The sequence below is a fragment of the Pan troglodytes genome, chromosome 6 (assembly GCF_028858775.2).
Source record: "Pan troglodytes isolate AG18354 chromosome 6, NHGRI_mPanTro3-v2.0_pri, whole genome shotgun sequence".
Taxonomy (NCBI): Eukaryota; Metazoa; Chordata; class Mammalia; order Primates; family Hominidae; genus Pan; species Pan troglodytes.
In genome coordinates, this window is record NC_072404.2 from 62,216,926 (window position 1) to 62,241,188 (window position 24,263).

Below are 24,263 nucleotides of genomic sequence, written 5' to 3' on the forward strand. Positions count from 1 at the left end.
ATATACTCTACAGGATCTGAGTATTTCCATGCTTTTACAATATACTTAAAATGAAATGAAAATGAAGGAAATGCCTAACATTTCAAGTACTTTGTAAATTAATCTAAAACATTTGCATTTTGGAGAAGAGTTTAATGGCCTTTCCATACAAGTTATCCTGAAATTCATGCAATAAACAGACACACATTCTATACCCATTCATGAAAGTAAAGACAAGAAATAAGACACTTCTTTGGAACACTATATTAAACATTATCCTCTGATTTAATCTGGCTTGCCTTACCATGACAGTAGAGAAATAGCTAAAAAATAATGGTTTGCAGAAACAACTCTCTCAACTGCTGTGAGGAATGAGGTATAATTCCCAACTTTCATAAAGGTAAATATTATTTTTAAAATGTATATACTTATGAGAAAAACATGACAGAATGAAAGTCAGAGGTTAAGAAATAACTGCATGATAAAGATAATAAAATTAATTATAATAAAAATAAAAAACTATCCAATGCAATTAGTATCCTAAAACATTAGATATTATTCCACTACCTATAGATTAACCATTGACATGTTATGTTTCATATATACTTGACTTCCGATTTTACCTAATTCCTCTTTGAATCTTGGGTCTCTTCTAAATTAATATGACAATGTGGTGTAGCCTCTAGGTAAGGCTCTGACATAGGTTGTATTTTTAGGGTATCAGCCAGTTCTTGTTGAAGTTGTCTCATAACTACCTGTTCAGATATTTTTGTTACTGATTTTACATGTTACCTTATTAGTAAATCATGGTAATAAGATTTAACATGTACTTTGAAAAATAGCACCACATACATGAATTTACCTTCTTTTCCTATGTGTATACATGCTTGTTTATTACTGAATTCAGTTAAGGACACAGAAGGTATTATTTTCCTGCCAAGTCAGTATTCCGCTTACATTCAGTTCACTATTCACTCACCCCTGATACATTTGCAATGCTTAACTTCCTACTTAAGTCACAAAAACAAATCCATATGTGGGTGGGACTGGTGGTAGAAAATGCAACATTGTAAAATGTTTTTCCTCTTTTTTATTAGAAGCTCAAAGAAACCCCACCACTCCTGACATCCTCAATTGCCTGCTCAGATCCTTCCAATAGATTTCTATCTCAGAATACAAGTAAAATTCCAATTGCCTTCCAGGCCCTAGGTAACCACCTGGCCTTCACCTCCCTCCCTGACCTCAGCTCCTACAAATCTCTTTCCTACTCACTGCTTTCTCACTGTATGTGAATCCTACCACCTCCCATTAGATTGAAAATGGGGACCTAATGTCAAACAAAGCAATTGCAGATAGCCACAATTATCTTTGTGTGGGACAAAGTCATATCCAAATGATAGCCACTGAGCCTTGAAATAAAAATTATGGGCAAATTATTTTCAAGAACATTCAAAGTATAAATATCAGTGGTAAGATTAATCAAATATGGTTTTGCTGGAAATTCACATCTGTCCCAAATTATGATTTAATAAGAAGTAAATGCTTTTAAATAATTGAGATGTCATAACAATACTGTGACATTGAAATAGTCTCAGATTAAAGTCAAATTGATACAAATAAAAATAAAATTATACAAACGTAAATACATAAAAAGCCCCTGAAGGAAAAGTATTATGAGATACAACAGTATACTTCAGTTCACCTGGGAAATCTTGAATTAACAGTCAAAGTAACCCACCTAATCGAATCTTAATTTCAAAAGACTTATTTCAGATATAAGGCATTTCTGTTTATCTGCTTCATCATGGTCTTAAAATGTGGCCACATACAAATATTAAAATTATTTTAGCAGTATGTCTACATCATAAATATTAGTCTATATCTACTAACAACTTGTAACTTAACCTCTTAAAATTTCAAAGGTGATATAATTTCTTTACTCAAAGTAAAGTGTACTTCAGGTCTTTCTTTTGCTGGTATGTTTCTAGGCTAACACAGCAAATACACTTTTATTCTAAGTATATTTGTACATACTTTTTTATTTTTTTGAGACGGAGTTTAGCTTTTGTTGCCCAAGCTGGAGTGTAATGGCGCGATCTCGGCTCAATGCAACCTCCGCCTCCCGGGTTCAAGCGATTCTCCTGCCTCAGCCTCCTGAGTAGCTGGGATTACAGGTACCCGCCACTGCGCCCGGCTGATTTTGTATTTTTAGTTGAGATGGGGTTTCTCCATGTTGGTCAGGCTGGTCTCGAACTCCCGACCTCAGGTGATCCACCCGCCTTGGCCTCCCAAAGTGCTGGGATTACAGGCATGAGCCACCGTGCCCAGCCTATTCTACATACTTTTATATTCAACTATATATAACATTTAGCATAACCAAATATTACTTTAAACTTTCTTTGAGTTTGAAAAATATCTTTCTTGGTACTTACTTTTTTTTCTTTCTCTTTTTCACATTGATATATTCTTTCTTTCAAATTATTACATACATTGATTAAGTCTTTGTTTTTCTCTTCTAGCAGAAGACTCTGCATTTCACTCCCAGCTAGATTTTTTTACAACGGCATGGATTTGGTCTTGGATAGTACTGATTGTCTTTTCTTGATTGTCAGCTTTCTTGTGGGCATCATCGAGTTGCTGTCGAAGCAACCTATTTTCACTTTGTAGTTGAGCACATCTGTCCTCTATAGATTCCTGCTTCTTCAGCGAATTTATTTACTTTGCTTTGTTCATTTTTATACATTCGTTCAATTTCTTTCTTTTGACACTGTGTTTGGCCAAGGTCTCTTTGGAAACATTCTAAAACTGACGTCTTTTCTCTGAGTGTTTCTCTTGCATGATGAAACTTAATTTTTAGGCTGTTAATTTTACTGTCAGCATTAGAGAGTTTTTTCAGAAAGAATCTAACTGTTATCTTTTAGGTTAGACATATCAGAATTCATTTTCTCCTGTAAATGAACCCATTCATGTCCTGTTCTCTGGAAAGCAAGTTCTAGGTTTTCTTATGCTGTCTGACTTTGATCACAATCATGTACGGCAGCAGCCAGCCTGCATCGATATGACTGAATTTCCATTTCCAGTCTTTCCATGTTGTGTTTTACATTCTCAAGTTGAGAACTGAGTTTTATTCTCAGCTGTCAAAATGCTAAGCTGTCCACTGTACTGAAATACTATTTTTGTTGATGTTTCCTCATTCAGTTTTATCATATTTTGAAGGTTGTCATTCTTTTATTTCACACTTTCAACATCCTTCAAATATCTCTTTTCTTTCAGCTGGTTCTGATGTTTTATTGTGTCTAGTTCCAGTCTTAGCATGGCAATTTCTTCCTGCAACATACTATTTTTATGCAACAGGTCTTCTTCTTTCTTATGGCTTTGAGAAATCTAAGTAAACAAAGGAAACTTAGCACTCAATAGAATGACATATCATGGTTTCTTCTGAAATTAAAGAATAACCTGTATATTTGTACAATGAAAGGATTCCCATAAGTGGATATTTAACTGAAAAAAATGTTAAATCAAAATTTCAAACCTCAGAGTGTAAATTCCCAAAAGTTAAAAAAATCTATTTAAAGACAATGAATCAATAAAAGTAAAAAATAAACCACTAGAGGATTTTTAAGACTCTCAGAATTGACAAAGCCTTTCTCTGAATTACAAAAAACCCAGCGGCATAAAATATGAGATTGATACATTTGACTACATTTTTAAAATTTAAAAATTTTAAAATCTGATATCTAACCTATACACCACCCCATTGTAAGACTCTTAGTTCTGCATTTATTTGGACTGAAGAAATTTCTCAAAGTTCTCTAAGTTCCTTTTTCCTGATAATGTTCTATAGATATTCTACTTTTCTAACAATTTTATTGTAAGTTATAAAGATTACACTTATTCATAAATGTTAAATCTAAGCATTGTACATTTCTACATTTTACACTTCTACATCTAAGCATTGCACTTTTACATACATTACTGAACTCATTTAAGGTCGCAATTCTGAAGAGGAGAGACTGAAATATATGCAAGATGCAGGATTTTCCCCAGGTCTTCTGATTCTACTTCTAGTCCTCCTCCATCAAATTGCAGTTACTTCTGTGGTGTAAATATATAAATACAAAAGAAGCCTCTTATTTAAAAATACCAATGGTAAAATTTATGGAGATCTTCTTAAAAAATCATGAGATTATTTGCTATTGTAATAACTTTTATTTCCTCTTTATAATGTTTGAAACAGTAATAAGTGTAAAATAGGGGGAAATACACTGAACTATTTTTCCAAAAAACAAAACACTTACCAATAAATTATCACTAAATGTATATTATTCTACGTCATTGTTTTCAAAGCCCTTTGCATTGAAATTAGATACTACTTGGAGAAAACTTTTAAGTTCTTCAAAAGTAAGAAGAATGGCATCCACAATATGGCCTCTAAACTGGCTATACATTTCCTCCTTATCTATCAGTGAAAATAATAAACTGACTTCTCCATTAATATTTTGAGAAGATAAAACAATGTCCAAAAACTAGAACGTCTGTTGTTAGTACCAAAAATTTTGAGATTATGGAAAGATCATCAATTCTTATAAAAAATATCAAATGCTTCTTCTTTGGATTGAGGCCATTGTGAATGTCACTACTTCACTGCTGCAGACTAATGGAGCTGAATTAAGAATATGGCTTTATCCTACACACACACACACAAGTGTATATTCTATATATAGATACACAAACACATAGGATGTGTGTGTGTGTGTGTGTGTGTGTGTATATATATATATATATAATTTAAAAATCCTTTATATTTTCCAAGGTACATAGAGTTGGTTTTTCAAATATACACACATACAAAAACATATTTGAAAATGACTAAAGAAAATACCTCAGAATTCATTTTCTTTTGAGCCCCTTCGACCTCCTTTTGCTTACTGGTCAGAATCTCATCTTGTAATATTCTGGCATTCTGCTCTTCAGAAAGTTGCTTGTGGGTATCGCTTCGCTTCTGCACAACCTAGACATACATTACATTTTTGGTCTAATAGCATTGAAAAAGAAAATCTAAAAGAACAGAACCTTTTCTGTAAAACTGTTAAAAAAAAAAGTAGCCTATTAAAACACAAGGACTTTTATCCCTCAGGAATTACTCAAACTTTAATTGCATACATGACAGCTAAATTTCTCAAAGAGGAAAAACAGTTCTTACCTACAGAAAAATACAGTATTGTGTAATAAAATTTCTTTCAAAACATTTAACTAGCTTTGTTATAGTCTCAAAGCTATAGAGCCTGTATTTTAACATAAAAAATACACAAATATTTATGTGATTAAACTCAATTTATCCTCCATTCCTTCATTCAGAAAACATAAGAGATAGTTTGAGCATCTAAGACTGAAAATCACAGGCAGAGATGCCAAGGTTTACAATAAATAGCTATAAATGTCATACTTCCTTTTTAAGATTAAATAAGTCTTGGTTTGTTTTGAAACTAAATTATATACGTTACATCAAAGGAATATTGTAAGTAATACTGATGAAATATAAAGTTAGAAATATAAAGTTTTCACCAAAAATTAATTTACCTGATCCAAATTCTTTCCTAATGTCCTCAATTCTGTGACCAGTGATTTCAGAGTCTGTTTGAGTTGCTGTTTCAACTTCTTTCCCACATTCCTTTTCTTTTCTTTTTAACTGTTCACTGTCTTTTTTAGGCAATATATCAGCATTTCTTCCCTTTTCTTCTTCTTTTAAGGTCATTCTACAGTAAAACATATTAAAATTTGTTTTGTTAGAAAATAAAAAGTTTATTTTGTTATCTGGCTCTTCCTACGCGGTGTTTATTATTCAAATAAAATTTCTATGTTCTTGACTATTTTTCCTTTCTAGTTCTCATGTTTTTAATTTCTCACTTCAGTCTCTTCCAAGGGATAAATACACTTGAAAGGTAGTGAAGAAAAAACATCCTGCTAATTGGTGAGTTTCTGTTATTAGCAATTCTGATAAATGTTATGGATAAGAATATTGGAAATTATTTAGTATAGTTACACGTTGCAAATTACTTCTTTTTGGCAGGGCACCGTGGCTCACGCCTGTAATCTCAGCACTTTGGGAGGCTGAGGTGGGCGGATCACAGGGTCAGGAGATTGGGACCATCCTGGCTAACACGGTGAAACCTCATCTCTACTAAAAATACAAAAAAAAATTAGCTGGGTGTGGTGGAGGGTGCCTGTGATCCCAGCTACTCAGCAGGCTGAGGCAGGAGAATGGCGTGAACCTGGGAGGCGGAGCTTGCAGTGAGCTGAGATGGCACCAATGCACTCCAGCCTGGACGACAGAGCGAGACTCCCTCTCAAAAAAAAAAAAAGAAAAGAAAAAGAAAATTACCTATTTTTCACACAGTCATAATAACTCAGTTAGGACAGATCATTTCAAATTAACTAATTAAAAAGAACATACTACTTATAAACAACTTTGTAAATTCACTAGAAATAAATTTTAATTTTCATGAAATACTGCAGGTATCCCTAAAATGATTTACAGTGCAGTGCAAGATGGCTCCATCGGGCCGGGCGCGGTGGCTCAAGCCTGTAATCCCAGCACTTTGGGAAGCCAAGGCAGGTAGATCACCCAAGGTCAGGAGTTCGAGACCAGCCTGACCAACAAGGTGAAACCCCATCATTACTAAAAATAAAAAAATTAGCCGGGGCTGGTGGCAGGCATCTGTAGTCACAGTTACTTGGGAGGCTGAGACAGGTGAATTGCTTGAACCTGGGAGGTGGAGGTTGCAGTGAGCCGAGATCAGGCTGCTGCACTCAGGCAGCCTGGGTGACTGAGTGAGACTCCGTCTCAAAAAAAAAAAAAAAAAAGATGGCACCAACGGATGTCAGTCACACAATATATATCTGCAGATTACTATAATCCAATACAAGGCAATGGGGTCTAACATCTGTTAACCCAGCTGTCCCCGGTCTTTTTGGCACCAGGGACTGATTTTGTGGAAGACAATTTTTCCATGGACCTGGGGGAGAGGGGGCTGGTTTAGGGATGATTCAAGCACATTACATTTATTGTGCACTTTATTTATATTATTATTACATTGTAACATATAATGAAATAATTAATTATATAACTCACATGATGTAGAATCAGTGAAAGTCCTGAGCTTGTTTTCCTTCAACTAGACAGCTCCATCTGGGGGTGATGGGAGACAGGGACATATCATCAGGCATTAGATTCTCATAAGGAGAGCACAACCTAGATCTCCAATGTGTGCAGCTTACAGTAGGATTTGGTTCACGCTCCTATGAGAATCTAATGGTGCTGCTGACCTAACAGGAGGCAGAGGTCAGGTGGTAATGTAAGTGATGGGGGGCGGCTGTAAATACAGATGAAGCTTTGCTTGCTCACTTGCCGCTCACCTCCTGCTGTGTGGCCTGGTTCCTAATAGGCCATGGACTGGTACTGGTCCGTGGCCTAGGGGTTGGGGACCCTTGTGTTAACCAATACTTTTTATGTTTATTTTTTGGTAACACTTTCCACTTATCTTCTTGATTCTTATGTATTTTATAAACAATTTTAAAATTCCTTTTGTGACAAGATAGGATCTAATATTTAAACAATAAAGAATAACATGTGTTTTTTTTTTTGTTGTTGTTGTTTTTGAGACTGAGTCTCCCTCTGTCGCCCAGGCTGGAGTGCAGTGGCGCGATCTCGGCTCACTGCAAGCTCCGCCTCCTGGGTTCACGCCATTCTCCTGCCTCAGCCTCCTGAGTAGCTGGGACCACAGGCACCTGCCACCATGCCTGGCTAATTTTTTATATTTTTAGTAGAGACGGGGTTTCACCGTGTTAGCCAGGATGGTCTCAATCTCCTGACCTCGTGATCCGCCCACCTTGGCCTCCCAAAGTGCTGGGATTACAGGCGTGAGCCACGCGCCCAGCCAACATGTGTTTTCAACATAGAACTTTGAATTAATTGTATCTGTATAGGAGAGAGAGATGTGAAATAAACTAATCATTACTCACTTTCCGTTTTAGTTTTTATTTCATGTATATTAATAAAACTGGGAAGTCCCAGCTAGGCATGGCGGCTCACGCCTATAATCCCAGCACTTTGGGAGGCCAAGTCGGGTAGATCACAAGGTCAGGAGATCGAGACCATCCTGGCTAACACAGTGAAACCCCATCTCTACTAAAAAAGAAATACAAAAAATTAGCCAGGCGTGGTGGCACGCAGCTGTGTCCCCAGCTGCCAGGGAGGCTGAGGCAGGAGAATCGCTTGAACCCAGAAGGCGGAGGTTGCAGCGAGCTGCGATCACGCCACTGCACTCCAGTCTGGGTGACACAGTGAGGCTCCATCTCAAAAATAATAATAATAATAATAAAAAAATAAAAAATAAAACTTGGAAATCCTAGGCAGAGCAATTGGGCAAGAGAAATAAAGGAATTCCAAATTGGAAAGGAGAAAGTTAAGCTATCTCTGCCAATGACACGATCTTATACCTAGAAAGCCCTAAAGATGCCTACAAAACACTCCTAGATTTGATAAATGAATGCAGTGAAGTCTGAGGTTACAAAATCAATGAATCCAAATCAGTAGCACCCATATACACCAACTATGACCAAGCTGAGAGTCAAATCAAGAACCCAATCCCTTTTACAATGGCTGCAAAAATGTAAAATACCTAGAAATATACTTAATGAAGGAGATGAATGATCTATATAAGGATAACTAGAAAACACTGCTGAAGGAAATCACAGATGACACGAAGGGAAATACATCCTATGATCATGGACTGCAAGAATTGATATTGTGAAAATGACCCTAATGCCCAAAGGAGCCTACAGATTCAAGGCATTTCCCATCATAATACCGATGTCACTCTTTACAGAATTAGAAAAAAAAAATGCTGAAATTCATGTAAAACCACAAAAGAGCCTGAACAGCAAAAGACATACTAAGCAAAACAACAACAACAACAACGAAAAGTCTGGAGGCATCAAATTACCTGACTTCAAATTATACTATAAGGCCACAGTAACAAAAACAGCATGGTACTAGTATAAGAGTAGATACATACATCAATGGAACAGAATAGACAACCCACAAATAAAGCCATTTACAACCAAATATTCTTTGACAAAGTATACAAAAACATGAACTGGAGAAAGGACACCTTATTCAATAAATGGTGCTGGGAAAATAGGATAGCCACATATAGAAGAATGAAACTAGATCCCTATCTCTCACCATATATAAAATAAAAATTAATTCAAGATGGACTAAAGGCCTAAATCTGATACCTGAAAACATTGGCCTAAGCAAAAGATTTACGATGAAGAATCTAAAAGCAAATGTGACAAATAATTTAACTAATTAATAATTAAACTGAAAAGTTTCTGCGCAGCAAAAGAAATAATCATCTGAGTAAACTAACAACCTATAGAATGGGGGGAAATATTGGCAAATCACGAATTAGATAAAGGACTAATATCTAGAATCTACAAGAAACTCTAACAAATAAGCAGGAAAATACAAATAATTCCATTAAAAAGTGGGCAAATGACATGAATAGACATTTCTCAAAAGAAGATGTACAAATGGTCAACAAACATATAAAAATATGGTCAATATCACTAATCATCAGGGAAATGCAAAATAAAACAACAATGATATATCACCTCACTGCAGCTAGAATGGCCATTATTAAAAATCAGAAACAATAGATGTTGGTGTGGATGTGGTGAAAAGAGAACACTTATACAGTGGTGGTGAGAATGCAAATTAGTACAACCTCTATGGAAAACAGTATGGAGATTTCTCAAAGAACTAAAAGTAGATCCTACTATTCAATTCAGCATTCCCACTTCTGGGTATCTACTCAAAGGAAAAGAAACCATTATGTCAAAAAAACACCTGCATGCATATGTTTATTGCAGGACAATTCACAATATGCAAAGATGTGGAATCAACCTGTGTGCATTAGCTGATGAGTGGAATATATATACATATATATATCACAGAATATTACTCAGCCACAAAAAAGAATGAAAGAATGTCTTTTGCAGCAACTTGATGGAGCTGGAGGCCATTATTCTAAGTGAAGTAACTCAGGAACGGAACAACAAATACCACGTGTTCTCACTTACAAGTGGGAGATATGCTGCGCGTATGTGAAAGCTGACAGAGTGGTATAATGACATTGGAGGCTCAGAAGGGAGAAAAGCGTAAGGGCATTGAGAGACAAAAACTACCTATTGGGCTACAATGTACTATTTGGGTGATGGGTACACTAAAATCCCAGACTTCACCACTACACAATTCATCCATGTAACCAAAAACCACTTGTACTCCTAAAGGTATTGAAATAAAAAAAATTAAAGAGAGAGTAAAAAGAAGAATAAAACTGTATAACGTTTTTAAAAAGTATTCTGGGTTGAGACAAGTGGCCATTTTATGCTCTGTTGGTTGAACTGTAAAATAATACAAACATTCTTGAGGACAATTTAGAAATATTAATCCAAGGCCTTTTATAAAAAAGTTCTTATATTTTAACCAAAATATTCTGTATTGAAGACTTGATTCAAAGTAAATAATTAGAAATGTAGAAAGTGACTTAGATAAAAGACATTCTGGGCTGTATATCATGGCTCACGCCTGTAATCCCAATGTTTTGGGAGGCCAAAGCAGGAGGATTATTTGAAGCCATGACTTAGAGATCATCCTGGACAAGACAGTGAGACCTTGTCTCAATGAAAAACTTAAAAAGTTAGTAGGGCATGGGGGCATGTGCCTGTAGTGCCAGCTACTTAGGAGGTTGAGGCAGGATCCCTTGAGCACAAAAGTTCAAAGTTGCAGTGAGCTATGATCACACTACTGCACTCCAGCCTCAGCGACAGAGCAAAACCCTGTGTCTAAAAATAGTAAGAATAAAAGATGTTCCTCACAGCATTAATTCTAACACAAAATAATTTCAAACCCCAAATTCAATTTGTTAAATATTGAGGTTCCCATATGGTAGACTTCCATACAGCCATTAAAATCACGATTTAAAATATACAATTATTAGAAGAATTCACAGTGAAAAATTTGTTACCTTATTTCCAAGAATTTCATATTCCACAAGTGCAAGACATTTTCTCCCCATTAAGCCCCAGAGAGTCAGCAATTGCAAAAATTCTTACATATCTTTAGTATAGACAGTTAAAATATTTATTTAAAACTCAAATGTCATACCTCAAACTGTAGCGTTCTTGTTCCCATTGACCTTTTTCATGCTCTAACTGTAATTGTGTTTCTTTTGCTTCACATAGCTCCTTTTGTAGTACACCAACCACATTTTCCATTTGTTTAATATTTACTGTAAGTTGTTCACAATGATTATTCTTAAGTTCTAATAAGTGTTCCCATGAAAGAACTGCATCTTGCATTTTCGATAGGCTAACAGAATCTACATGAGGGAGAAAACAAGGTGGAAATAAAATATGAGTACTTTTTGCATATAAAGGACTGTGCATTTTAAGTCACCCATCCATACACCTAACAAATATGGACTAAGTTCCTAACATGTGGTCTGCTGAGCTTTGCAGATACAACAGACAATACCTCTGCTCTTGCTCAGCTTTCAGTGTAGTGAAGAACAAAGACAATAAAAGTGAAAATTACAAATTCAGATAGATACTGGAAGAAAACAGTTCTATGGTACATACAATCTGATGTATACTGGGCTCAGGGAAGATTTCCTTGATGAAAAGACGGCTACACTGAGAAATAAAGGATGAGAAGGAAGCAGTTAAGTAAAGGGGGTAGAAGAGCATTCTAGCCAGTCTGTGGTAAGTGCTGAAGCTCTCCTGCAATCTGCTTCTGGCCATGATGGAGAAACAGGTACTGATTTACCTTCTTGTCTGAAACAATCAAAAACAAAAAAGACAAAATATATTATACAATGATTTTCAAGAAAGTGGAGTTCAGGTACACTTTGGAAGGCCAAGGCAGGCGGATCACCTGAGGTCAGGAGTTCGAGACTACCCTGGCCAACATGCTGAAACCCCATATCTACTAAAAATACAAAAATTAGCTGGGTGTAGTGGTGCAAACCCATAGTCCCAGTTGCTCGGGAGGCTGAGGCAGAAGGATCACTTGAACCCAGGAGGTGAAGGTTGTAGTGAGCCGAGATCGTGCCGCTGCACTCCAGCCTGGGCAACAGAGCAAGACTCTCCAGAAAAAAAGAAAGTGACTTCAGGTAACAAAGATAATGATCCCTGTAAGAGAAAACAAATGAAGTAAGCCTTACAAACAACCCAGCTCCCTGACTTGACAAAGTTTCCATGCCATGACACAGGGAGAAAAAAACTGAGGTAGAGTCCACCAGATTCTCTGAGTTGGAATGATGAAGCACAAAAAACCAATAGCAGAGTGATGAACAGTACATGTGTGCTAGGAAACTACCTGAGACCAGGGGGAAAAATCTTTAAAAAATTAGAAACAGTGAAAAATAGTGCCTGTTGCTCACAATGTGTAAGGAAGAGTGTCCATTCCTATGAGCAATACTGGAAAAACTCGGGCTTCACAGGGCAATGAACAGAGTTATTAGAAACACCTTGCCTCAGAAGTGGAAAATTAGACCAAACCATAAAGCAAGACCACAAATATCAAGCTGTGTATAAGTAACTCAACTGTGTCCCAAAATAAATCTCAAGCAGAGACATGGGAGATATTTTCTGAAAGCAAACTGTATGTGTAGAGATTCAAATTAAAATGTCAGAAATGAAAACTATACTGGATGGAAATGAATACAGACTAGACATTACAAAAGAGAAGATTCATAAATTTGAGACCTCAGAGAACTACAAGAAAACTTTAAGCAGTAATATACAGGTCCCCAAAGAGAAAGGGAGAGAGACAGACAAAATATAGAGAGCAGATGACCAGAAATTTTCTAAACTTAATGAAAACTATAATCCCACAAATCCAGGAAGGATCTGGCTGGGAAAGAGGAAATGAAATTATACTATTCTAATTTTCTTATGCCATATACGATATGGTATAATACTGCCTGAAGGTGGACTGTGATAAGATAAAATCATATAGTACAAATTGTAATGAAATCACAAAGATAGCAAAAACAGACTTATAGCTAATAAGCCAAAAGAGAGAGATAAAAAAATCATAAAATTACATGACTGGCCAGGTGCGGTGGCTCACGCCTGTAATCCCAGCACTTCGGGAGGCCAAGTGGGGGCAGATCACCTGAGGTCAGGCGTTCGAGACCAGCCTGGCCAATGTGGTGAAAACCCATCTCTACTAAAAATACAAAAAATTAGCCAGGTGTGGTGACAGGCGTCTGTAATTCCAGCTACTTGGGAGGCTGAGGCAGGAGAATCGCTTGAACCCAGGAGGCCGAGGTTGCAGTGAACAGAGATCATGCTGTTGCACTGCAGCCTGGGTGGCAGAGTGAGACTGCATCTCAAAAAAACAACAACAACAACAAAAAAAACATGGCTAATTGAAAAGAAAGCAGAAAAAGAAGAAAAGAAAACAAAGAACAGCTGGGACTAATGGAAATCAAACTGTATGATAACAGATAAACTTAACTATATCAGTAATCACATTATAAATGAAACCAGCCTAATAACCTAAATTAAAAGGCAGATTGTCAAACTGTATAAAAAAGCAAGATCCTACTCCCTGCTACCTATAAGAAATACTTTAAATGTAGGCCAGGTGCAGTGGCTCACGCCTGTAATCCCAGCACTTTGGGAGGCTGAGGCAGACGGATCACGAGGTCAGGAGATTGAAATCATCCTGACTAACACAGTGAAACCCTGTCTCTACTGAAAATACAAAAAATTAGCTGGGCGTGGTGGCAGGTGCCTGTAGTCCCAGCTACTCAGGAGGCTGAGGCAGGAGAATGGCGTGAACCCAGGAGGCAGAGCTTCCAATGAGCCAAGATCCCGCCACTGCACTCAAGCCTGGGTGACAGAGTGAGACTCCATCTCAAAAAAAAAAAAAAAAAAAAAAATACTTTAAATGTAAAGATGCAAATTAGTTAAAAGGATGGAAAAATATATACCATGCTAACAGTTAACAAATAAAGCCTAGCAGAAATGGTTATATTAATACCAAAGTAGATTTCAGAGCAAAAAATATTACTAGCTATCAACAAAATTATTTCATAATGATAAATGGTTCAATTAATCAAGAGCACATAATCCTAAATGTTTATGTACCTAGTAACATAACAGCTTCAAAATACATGAGGCAAAAACTGATAGAAGAAATTGACAAATTCACAGGTATAGTCTGAGATTTCAATATCGCTTACTCAATACATGACAGAACAAGGAGGCAGAAAATCAGTAAGACTAGACTTGAAGAGCACTATGCTTCTCAAGGACCCATGGAACACTTAGCAAAACAGATCATATTCTAGGCCATACAGTAAATCTTCATAAAAGAATTAAGTCAAAAGGATTTAAGTCATACAAAGTATGGTCCCTGACCACAGAGCAATCAAATTAGAAATCAGTAATAAATAAACCCGACAGTAAGTCTAGGCCATAAGGACTGCAACTACTAGGCAAGTCCTGGCGCTGTGCTGGGCTCAGAGCCAGTAAATATGGGATCATGTGACCTATTGAGACACCAGCTAAGGGAGTACTTGTGCTACCCCTCCCCTAACCCCAGACAGTGCAGCCTACCACTCTGAAAGAGACTACTTCCTTCCACTTGAGAATAGAGAGAAAAAGAGAACTTTGTCTTGCAACATGGATACGAGCTCAGCCACGGTAGGATAGGGCACTGGGCAGAGTCGTGAGGTCCCCATTCCAGGTCCTGGATCCTGTATGACATTTCTAGACACAACCAGGGCCAGAAGAAATCCCACTCCCTTGAATGGAAAGACCCAGTCCTGGCAGGATTCACCACCTGGTGACTAAAGACCTCTTGGGCCCTGAATAATTAGTAGCAGTAGGCCGAGCGCAGTGGCTCACGCCTGTAATCCCAGCACTTTGGGAGGCCAAGGCGGGCGGATCACGAGGTCAGGAGATCGAGACCATCCTGGCTCACACGGTGAAACACCGTCTCTACTAAAAATACAAAAAATTAGCCAGGCGCGGTGGCGGGTGCCTGTAGTCCCAGCTACTTGGGAGGCTGAGGCAGGAGAATGGCGTGAATCCAGGAGGCGGAGCTTGCAGTGAGCCGAGATAGCACCACTGCACTCCAGCCTGGGCGAAAGAGCGAGACTCCGTCTCAAAAAAAAAAAAAAAAATTAGTAGCAGTAACCATTAGTACATGCCATGGGTCTTGGAAGAGATGCTGAGATGAGCTGGCTCAAGTGTGACCCAGCACACTCCCAGCTAGGGTGGCTACTAGCAGAGATTCCTGCTTCAGAAAGGCAGAGGAAGGGTTAAAAGGACTTGGTCTCGCAGCTTAGGTACCAGTTCAACCACAGTGGGGTAAAGCACCTAGCAGGCTCTTGGGGTCTCGTCAGTGGCATTTCTGGACCTGCCCTAGGTAAAGAGGAGCCCACACTCTGAAGGGTGAGTTCCAGGCCCAGCAGCATTCACCACAAGCTGACTGAGGAGCCCTTGGGCTTTACATGAACATTGGTGGTAGCCTGATAGTATTCCCGTGGGCCCGTGAGTGCTGAACACGAGAGACTCTTCTGCCTGTGGAAAGGGGAGGGAAGAGTAGGAAGGACATTGTCTTGTGGTTTGGATCCCAGCTCAGCCACAGTAGAATACAGCACCAAGTAGATTTCTAATGTTTCCAACTCTAGGCCTTGGTTCCCAGAAGGCATCTCTGGACTAAATCGGGACCTAGGGGAACTTGCTCCTCTGAAGTGAAGGACACAAGCTTGGCTGGCTTCACCACCTGTGGACTGTATGACCCTAGGGACTTGAATAAACATAGGCAGTAGCCAGGTAGTGGTTACAGCAGTTCTTGGGTGAGACCCAGTGCTGTGCTGGCTTTAGGTCTGACCCAGCATAGTCCCAGTGGTAGGGGTCCTAGGGGTCCTTGTGTTACCCATCCAATAGCTCCAGGAAGCTCAGCACAGAGAGAGAGAGAGACTCCATTTGTTTGGAAAAATAATGGAAGACAACAAGAGTCTGTGCTTGATGATCCAGAGCATCCTTCCAGATCTTATTCAAGACTACCATGCCTCTATGAGTCTGCCAAAAATACAGTGTTACTAGGCTTGGAGTGCCCAACCATGCAGATATACCTGCAGTGACCAAAAGCAGATCACAACACCCCAGTCCTTTCAAATACTTGGAAAATCTTCCTAAGGAAGATGGGTATAAGCAAGCATAAACTGAGAAGACTACAATAAATACCCATTCTTTTCAATGTCCAGACACAAATGAACATCCACAAGACTGTCCACAAAAACATGACTTCACCAAATGAACTAAATAAAGCATGAGAGATCAATCCCAGATAAACAGAGCTATGTGACCTTTCAGATAATTCAAAACAGCTGTTTTGAGGAAACTCAAAGAAATTCAAGATAACACACACACAAAGAATTCAGAATTCTATCAGATAAATTTCAGAAAGAAATTGAAATAGTAAGAATCAGGGAGAAAATCTGGATTTGAAAAATGCAATTGACATACAGAAGAATACTTCAGTCTCTTAATAGGAGAATTGATTAAGCAGAAGGAAGAATTAGTAAGCTTGAAGACAGGCCATTTGAAAATACAGTCAGAGAAGACAAGAAAACAAAAAAGGAAATTAAGCATACCTACAAGATCTAGAAAGCAGCCTCAAAAGGGCAAATCTAAGAGTTATTAACCTTAAAGAAGAGGCAGAGACAAGGATGGGGTAGAAAGTTTATTCAGGCTGGGTGCGGTGGCTCATGCCTGTAATCCCAGCACTTTGGGAGGCTGAGGCGGGCGGATCACGAGGTCAGGAGATCGAAACTATCCTGGCTAACACGGTGAAACCCCACCTCTAATAAAAATACAAAAAATTAGCTGGGCACGGTAGCAGGCACCTGTAGTCCCAGCTACTCGGGAGGCTGAGGCAGGAGAATGGCGTGAACCCGGGAGGTGGAGCTTGCAGTGAGCTGAGATAGCGCCACTGCAGTCCAGGCCTCGGTGAAAGAGTGAGACTCCGTTTCCCCCCCCAAAAAAAAAAAAAGTTTATTCAAAGGGATAATACCAGATAATGCCCCAAACCTAGAAAAATATATCAGTATCCAACCTCAAGGCATTTAATAATCACACACGCAAAGGTCAAAGATAAAGAAAAGATCCTAAAAGCAGCAAGAGAAAAGAAACAACATACAATGGAGCTCTAATATGTCTGGCAGCAGACTTTTCAGTGGAAACCCTACAGGCCATGAGAGCGGCACAGCATATTCAAAGTGCTGAAGGGGGCTGGGTGCGGTGACTCACACCTGTAATCCCAGCACTTTGGGAGGCCGAGGTGGACGGATCACAAGGTCAAGAGATGGAGACCATCCTAGCCAACATGGTGAAACTCCGTCTCTACTAAAAATACAAAAACTAGCTGGGTGTGGTGGTGTGTGCCTGTAGTCCCAGCTACTCGGGAGGCTGAGGCAGGAGAATTGCTTAAACCTGGGAGGCAGAGGCTGCAGTGAGCTGAGATTGTTCCATCGCACTCCTGCCCGATGACAGAGCGACTCCATCGAGAAAGAGAAGAAAGAAAAGACAAAAGATGATAGGATGAACTGACCAAAAATAATAACGATAACTTTTCAAGACATAGTACAATCAGATATAATAGAAACAAAAAGTTAAGAAGCAGAAGAATAAAGTTAAAATGTAGAGACTTCATTACTTTTCTTTTTGCTTGTTTATGCAATCAGTGTTGTCAACAGTTTAAAATAATGGGTTATAAGATATTGTTTGCAAGCCTCATGGTAACCTTATATGTGAAAACATACAATAGATATGCAAAAAATAAAAAGCAAGAAATTAAAACATACCACTGGAGAAATCACCTTCACTAAAAGGAAGACAGGAAGGAGGGAATTAAGGAAGAAAGACCGCAAACCAGAAAACAAACAAAATGCAGGAACAAGTCCTTACTTATCAATAACTTTGACTATAAATGGACTAAACTCTCCAATCAAAAGACATAGAGTAACTGAACTGAAAAAGAAAAAAAAGGCCCAATTGTTGCCTACAAATAACACACTTCACCTGTAAAGACACACACAGTTTGAGAATTAAGGGATGGAAAAAGGCATTCTGTGCAAATGGAAACCAAAAATGGGCTGAAGTAGCTATACTTGTATCAGACAAAATAGATTTCAAGACAGAATTGGCTGGGTGCAGGTGCTCACACGTGTAATCCCAGCACTTTGGGAGGCTAAGGCGGGCAAATCACTTGAGGTCAGGAGTTCAAGACCAGCCTAGCCAACATGGTGAAACTTCCTCTGTCAGCAAACAAAAATTGGCTGGGCGTGTAGTCCCAAGCTACTCGGGAGGCTGCAAAAGGAGAATCGCTTGAACCCAGGAGGCAGATGTTGCAGTGAGCTGAGATTGTGCCACTGCACTCCAGCCTGGGGAACAGAGCGAGACTCTGCCTTAAAAAAAAAAAAAAAAAGAAACTAACTTCAACAGTGGGTCAATGAAGAAATTAAGAAGGAAATTTTAAACTTTCTTGAAACAAATGATAATGGAAACACAACATATCAAAGAAATGAGATACAGTGAGAGCAGTACTAACAGGCAAGTTTATACCCATGAGCTTCTACGTCAAAAAAGTAGAAAAACTTCAAATAAATAACATAATGCTGTACCTTAAAGAACTAAAAAGTGGCTGGGCACGGTGGCTCATGCCTGTAATCCCAGCACTTTGGGAAGCTGAGGTGGGTGGATCACCTGAGGTCAGGAGTTCAAGACCAGCCTGGGCAACATGGTGAAACCCTGTCTCTACAAAAAATGCAAAAATTAGCTGGGTGTAGTGGTGTGTGCCTCTAATCCCAGCTGTTCGGGAGGTTGAGGCAGGAGAATTGCTTGAGGTGGAGCCAAGATTGCGCCAATGCCTGGGTGACAGAGCAAGACTCCATCTAAAAAAAAATACTGAAAAGCAAGAGCACACCAGACACAGAGTTAGTAGAAGAAAAGAAATAACAGTCAGAGCAGCAATAAATGAAATTGAAATAAAGAAAATACAAAAAGTCAATAAAACAAAAGTTGGTTTCTGGATAATATAAAGAAAATTGAAAAATGTTTAGCCAGGGTAAATAAGAAAAAGAGAAAATCCAAATGAATAAAATGAAAGATGAAAAAGGACGCATTATAACTGATACCACAGAAATTCAAAGAATCATTAGAGGTTACTATGAGCAACTACAGTCCAATAAAGCTGGGAAATCTAGAAGAAATGAACAAATTCCTAGATACATATAACCTACCAAGATTGAACCATGAAGAAATCCAAAACCTGAATAGACCAATAACAAATGATGAGATGGAAGCTGTAATAAAAAGTCTCCCAGCAAAGGAAAGTCTGGGACCCCACAGCTTCACTACTGAATTTTGCCAGCCATTTAAAGAAGAATTTGTACCAATCCTTCTCAAACTATTCTGAAAAACAGAGGAGGAGGGAATACTTCCAAACTCGTTCTACAAGGCCCATCTTACCCTGATACCAAAAGTAGACAAAAGCACAACAAAAAAAAGACAATTACAGGCCAATATCCCTGATGAACATTGATGCTAAACTCCTCCACAAAATACTAGCAAACCAAATGCAAAATTAGATTTAAAAGATCACTCATCGTGACCAAGTGGGACTTATCCCTGGGACTCAAGGATGGTTCAATACATGCAAATCAATGTGTAATCATTATCAGCTGAATGAAGGACAAGAACCATATGATCATTTAAATTGATGCTGAAAAAACATTCGATGGAATTTAACATTACTGCATGATACAAACCCTCAAAAAACTGGAGATAGAAAGAATATACCTCAGCACAATAAGAGCTGTATGTGACAAACCCACAGCTAGTATCATACTGAATGAGGAAACACTGAAAGCCTTTCCTCTAAGATCTGGAACACGACAAGGATGCCCACTTTCACTACTGTTATTCAGCATAGTACTGGAAGTTTTAGCTAGAGCAATCAGATAAGAGAAAGAAATAAAGGGCATCCAAATTGGAAAAGAAGTCAAATTATCCTCGTTTGCTGATGATATAATCTTATATTTGGAAAAATCCTAACGACTCCACCAAAAATCTATTAGGACTGACAAACAAATTCAGTAAAATTGCAGGATACAAAATCAACCTACAAATATCTGTAGCATTTCTATATGCCAAGAGCACACAATCTGAAAAATCAAGAAAGTAATCCCAGTTACAACAGTTTCAAATAAAATAAAATACCCAGAAATTAACCAAGTGAAAGACCTCTACAATGAAAATATAAAACACTGATACAAGCAGACTGGGCGTGGTGGCTCATGCCTGTAATCCCAGCACCTTGGGAGGCCGAGGTGTGCAGATCACAAGGTCAGGAGATCAAGACCATCCTAGTCAACATGGTGAAACCCCGTCTCTACTAAACATACAAAAAAATTAGCTGGGTGTGGTGGCATGTGCCTGTAATCCCAGCTACTCGGCAGGCTGAGGCAGGAGAATCTGCCTTGAACCTGGGAGGCGGAGATTGCAGTGAACCGAGATTATGCCACTGCACTCCAGCCTGGCAATAGAGACTCCGTCTCAAAAAAAAAAAAAAAAAAAAAAAAAAAAAAAGAAGAAGAAAAAACATTGATACAAGCAATTGAAGAGGGCACACACAAAAAATGGAGATTTCATGTTTACATACTGGAAGAATCAGTATCATTAAAATGTATATATTACACCCAAAACTATGGATTCAATGCAGTCCCTATCAAAATACCAATGATATTCTTCATAGAAATAGAAAATATAGGCTGGGCATGGTGGCTAACGCCTGTAATCTCAGCACTTTGGGAGGCTGAGGTGGGCGGATCACCTGAGGTTGGGAGCTCGAGACCAGCCTGACCAACATGGAGAAACCCAGTCTCTACTAAAAATACAAAATTAGCCGAGTGTGGTGGCTCATGCCTGTAATCCCAGCTATTTGGGAGGCTGAGGCGGGAGAATCACTTGAACCCGGGAGGCAGAGGTTGCACTGAGCCGAGATCGTGCCATTGCACTCCAGCCTGGGCAACAAGAGTGAAACTACATCTCAAAAAAGAAAAGAAAAGAAACAGAAAATATAATCCTAAAATGTATATGGAACCACAAAAAACTCAGAATAGCTAAAGATTTCCTAAGCAAAATAACTGGAGGAATCACATTACCTGACCTCAAATTATACTACAGAGCTATGGTAACCAAAACAGCATGGTACTGGCATAAAAACAGGCATATAGACGAGTGAAGCAGAATAGAGAACCCAGAAACAAATCCATGCACTTACAGTAAACTCATTTTCAACAAAGGTGTCAACAATATATACTGGAGAAAGGACAGCCTCTTCAATAAGTGGTGCTAAGAAAACTGGACATCCACATGCAGAAGAATGAAACTAGATCCCTGTTTCTTGCCGTATTCAACAATCAAATAAAAATGGGTTAAAGACTTAAATCTAAGTCTTCAAACTATAAACCTACTACATGAAAAACTTGCAGAAACTCTCTAGGACACCGCACTGGGCAAAGATTTCTTGAGCAATCAATACCCAATAAGCAGGGGCAACCAAAGTAAAAATGGACAAATGAGATCACATCAAGTTAAAAAGCTTCTGCACAGCAAAAAAGTGAAAAGACAATCCACAGAATGGGAAAAGTCTTTGCAAACTATCCATCTGATAAGGGATTAATAACCAGAATATATAAGGAGCTCAAACAACTCTATAGGGAAATCTAACAATCCAATTAAAAAATGGGCCAAAGATCTGAATGGCTATTTCTCCAAAGAAGACGTACAAATAGCAAACACATATATAAAAAGGTGCTCAATCAATATCATTGATCATAAGAGAAATGCAAATCAAAACTACAATGAGATATCATCTCACCCCAGTTAAAATAGCTTTTATCCAAAAGACAGGCAATAACAAATGCTGACATGCAAGTGAAGAAGAGGGAACCCCTGTACACTGTTAGTGGGAATGTAAATTAGTAAAACCACTATGAAGAACAGTTTGCAGCTTCTTCAAAGAACTAAAAATAGAGCTACCATATGATCCAGCAATCCCACTGCTAGATATATACCACCCCCCAAAAAAGGAAATTATTATATCAAAGAGATATCTGCACTCTCATGTTTATTACAGCACTATTCATAATAGCAAAGATTTGGAAGCAACCTATGTGTCCATCAAGAAACAAACGGATAAACAGGATGTGGCAAGCATACACAATGGGGTACTATTTAGTTATGAGAAAGAATGAGATCCTGTAATTTCCAGCAGCATAGATGGAACTGGAGGTCATCATGTTCAGTGAAATAAGGCAGGTACAGAAAGACAAACATCATATGTTCTCACTTATTTGTGGGAGCTAAAAATTAAAACAATTGAACTTATGAACATACAGAGTAAAATGATAGTTACTAGAGACTGGGAAGGGTACTGTGAGTGTGTGTCAGGGGAGTGAGGATAGGTAATGGATACAAAAAATAGAAAAAATAGGATCTAATATTTGATAGTGTAACAGGGTGAGTATAATCAATAATTATTTAGTTGTACATTTAAAAATAAAGAGTGTAAGTGGATTGTTTGTAACACAAAGGATAAATCTTTGTGGTCATAGATACCACATTTACCCTGATATGATTATTACACAAACTATGCCCATATCAAAATATGTCATATATTCCATAAATATATATATATACACCTACTATGTAACTATAAAAATTTAAAAAAAGAAAACTGGTGTCAATTTACAAGACTGGACACTAATAACACTGCAAAAAGTGTTGGGTTTTTTTTTTTGGACATGCCTACATCTCAACCAAAGATTAAAATGTATACAAAGCATCAGGGTAGCATGACCCAATCAATAAAAGAAAACAAACATCCAGAAATCAAACCCAAAGAAACCAAGATATGGCTGGGTGCTGTGGGTGGTTCATGCCTGTAAGCCCAACACTTTGGGAGGTCAAGTCAGGCACATCCCTTGAATCCTGGGAATTTGAGACCAGCCTGGGCAAAATAGCAAAATCCTGTCTCCACTAAAAATACAAAAAATTGGCTAGGCATGGTGGGGCATGCCTGTAGTCTCAGCTACTCAGGAGGCTGTGGTAGGAGAAACAGCTGAGACTGGGAAGTTGAGGCTACAGTGAGCCGTGATCATGCCACTGAACTCCAGCCTGGGTGATAGCAGTGAGACCCTGTCTCAAAAAAAAAAAAAATGTATAAATTGCCTGAAAAAATTTAAAGTAACCATCTTAATGGCACTTGATGAGTAAATCACAACATAGACAATAAAATAAAATCAGGAAAATGAAATGATCAACAAAGATAGAAACTATAAGGCAAACAAATTGTAGAGCTGCAGAATACAAAAATGATTGAGAAATTATCAAACTTAAGGAAGGAAAAAGACCTTAAAACTTAAAGAACTCAACAAACTCCAACTAGAATTAAACACAGAGAAACCCACTATGAGAAACATCATAAGCCAAGTTTCAAAAGCCACAAAGAGAGAATCTTGAAAGAAGCAAGAGAAAGGTGATAAATTATCTGTAAGAGTGCTTCAGTAAGATTACCCGTAGATTTCTGAACAGAATCCTCACAGGTTAGAAAAGAGTTGGATAATATAATCAAAGAGCTGAAAGAAGAAAAACTTCCAAGCAAGAATACTATAACCAGCAATACCGTCCTCCAAATGAGGGAAAAATACAGATTTTTCTAAGGCTAACAGAGATTAAAAAGTATATCACTAATAGACTTGCCCTACAAGAAATGCTAAAGGGAGTCTCTTCCATTGAAAATGAAATGATGCTACAAAACAACACAAAATCAGATAAAAATAGGTGACTCTCAGGAAAGATAGGCACATATACAAAAATAAAATTTTGTAGGATAATAATACTGCAGAAAACACTTTTAATTATGCTCTAAAAGTTGTACGTCAAAAGCATAAAAATAGAAATAAACATCTGTTAATGTAAATATAAAATAGAAAGTTGTAATTAGTGACAATAATAGCAAAGTTGAGGGTAGAAAATAATGAGAAAAACTATTTGTATACAACTGAAGTTAAGTTAAGATGTTATCAGCTTAAGATGCACTGCTATAACATTAAGAAGTTTAATATAGC

The 24,263-nt window shown here is 38.0% G+C and overlaps 1 protein-coding gene across 8 annotated transcripts in view; it reads right to left on the minus strand.

Moving 5' to 3' along the window:
* LOC100613859 (coiled-coil domain-containing protein 144A-like) overlaps positions 1-24,263 on the minus strand; it is a 75,849-nt gene that overhangs the window by 48,680 nt on the left and 2,906 nt on the right. For 6 of the 8 annotated variants that reach the window (XM_054687571.2, XM_054687575.2, XM_054687574.2 and 3 more), the window contains exons 2-7: positions 11,213-11,426; positions 7,112-7,168; positions 5,560-5,735; positions 4,862-4,990; positions 3,951-4,074; positions 2,412-3,363 (exon numbers count right to left, since the gene is read on the minus strand). Coding sequence is in view for 1 of the 8 variants with exons in the window: in XM_063814238.1 (XP_063670308.1) it covers positions 4,950-4,990; positions 5,560-5,735; positions 11,213-11,406 (411 nt within the window). In the remaining 7 variants the exon portion in view is untranslated. The remainder of the gene's footprint in view (positions 1-2,411; positions 3,364-3,950; positions 4,075-4,861; positions 4,991-5,559; positions 5,736-7,111; positions 7,169-11,212; positions 11,427-24,263) is intronic. The other 2 variants (XM_054687572.2, XM_063814238.1) reach the window with 2 other exon arrangements.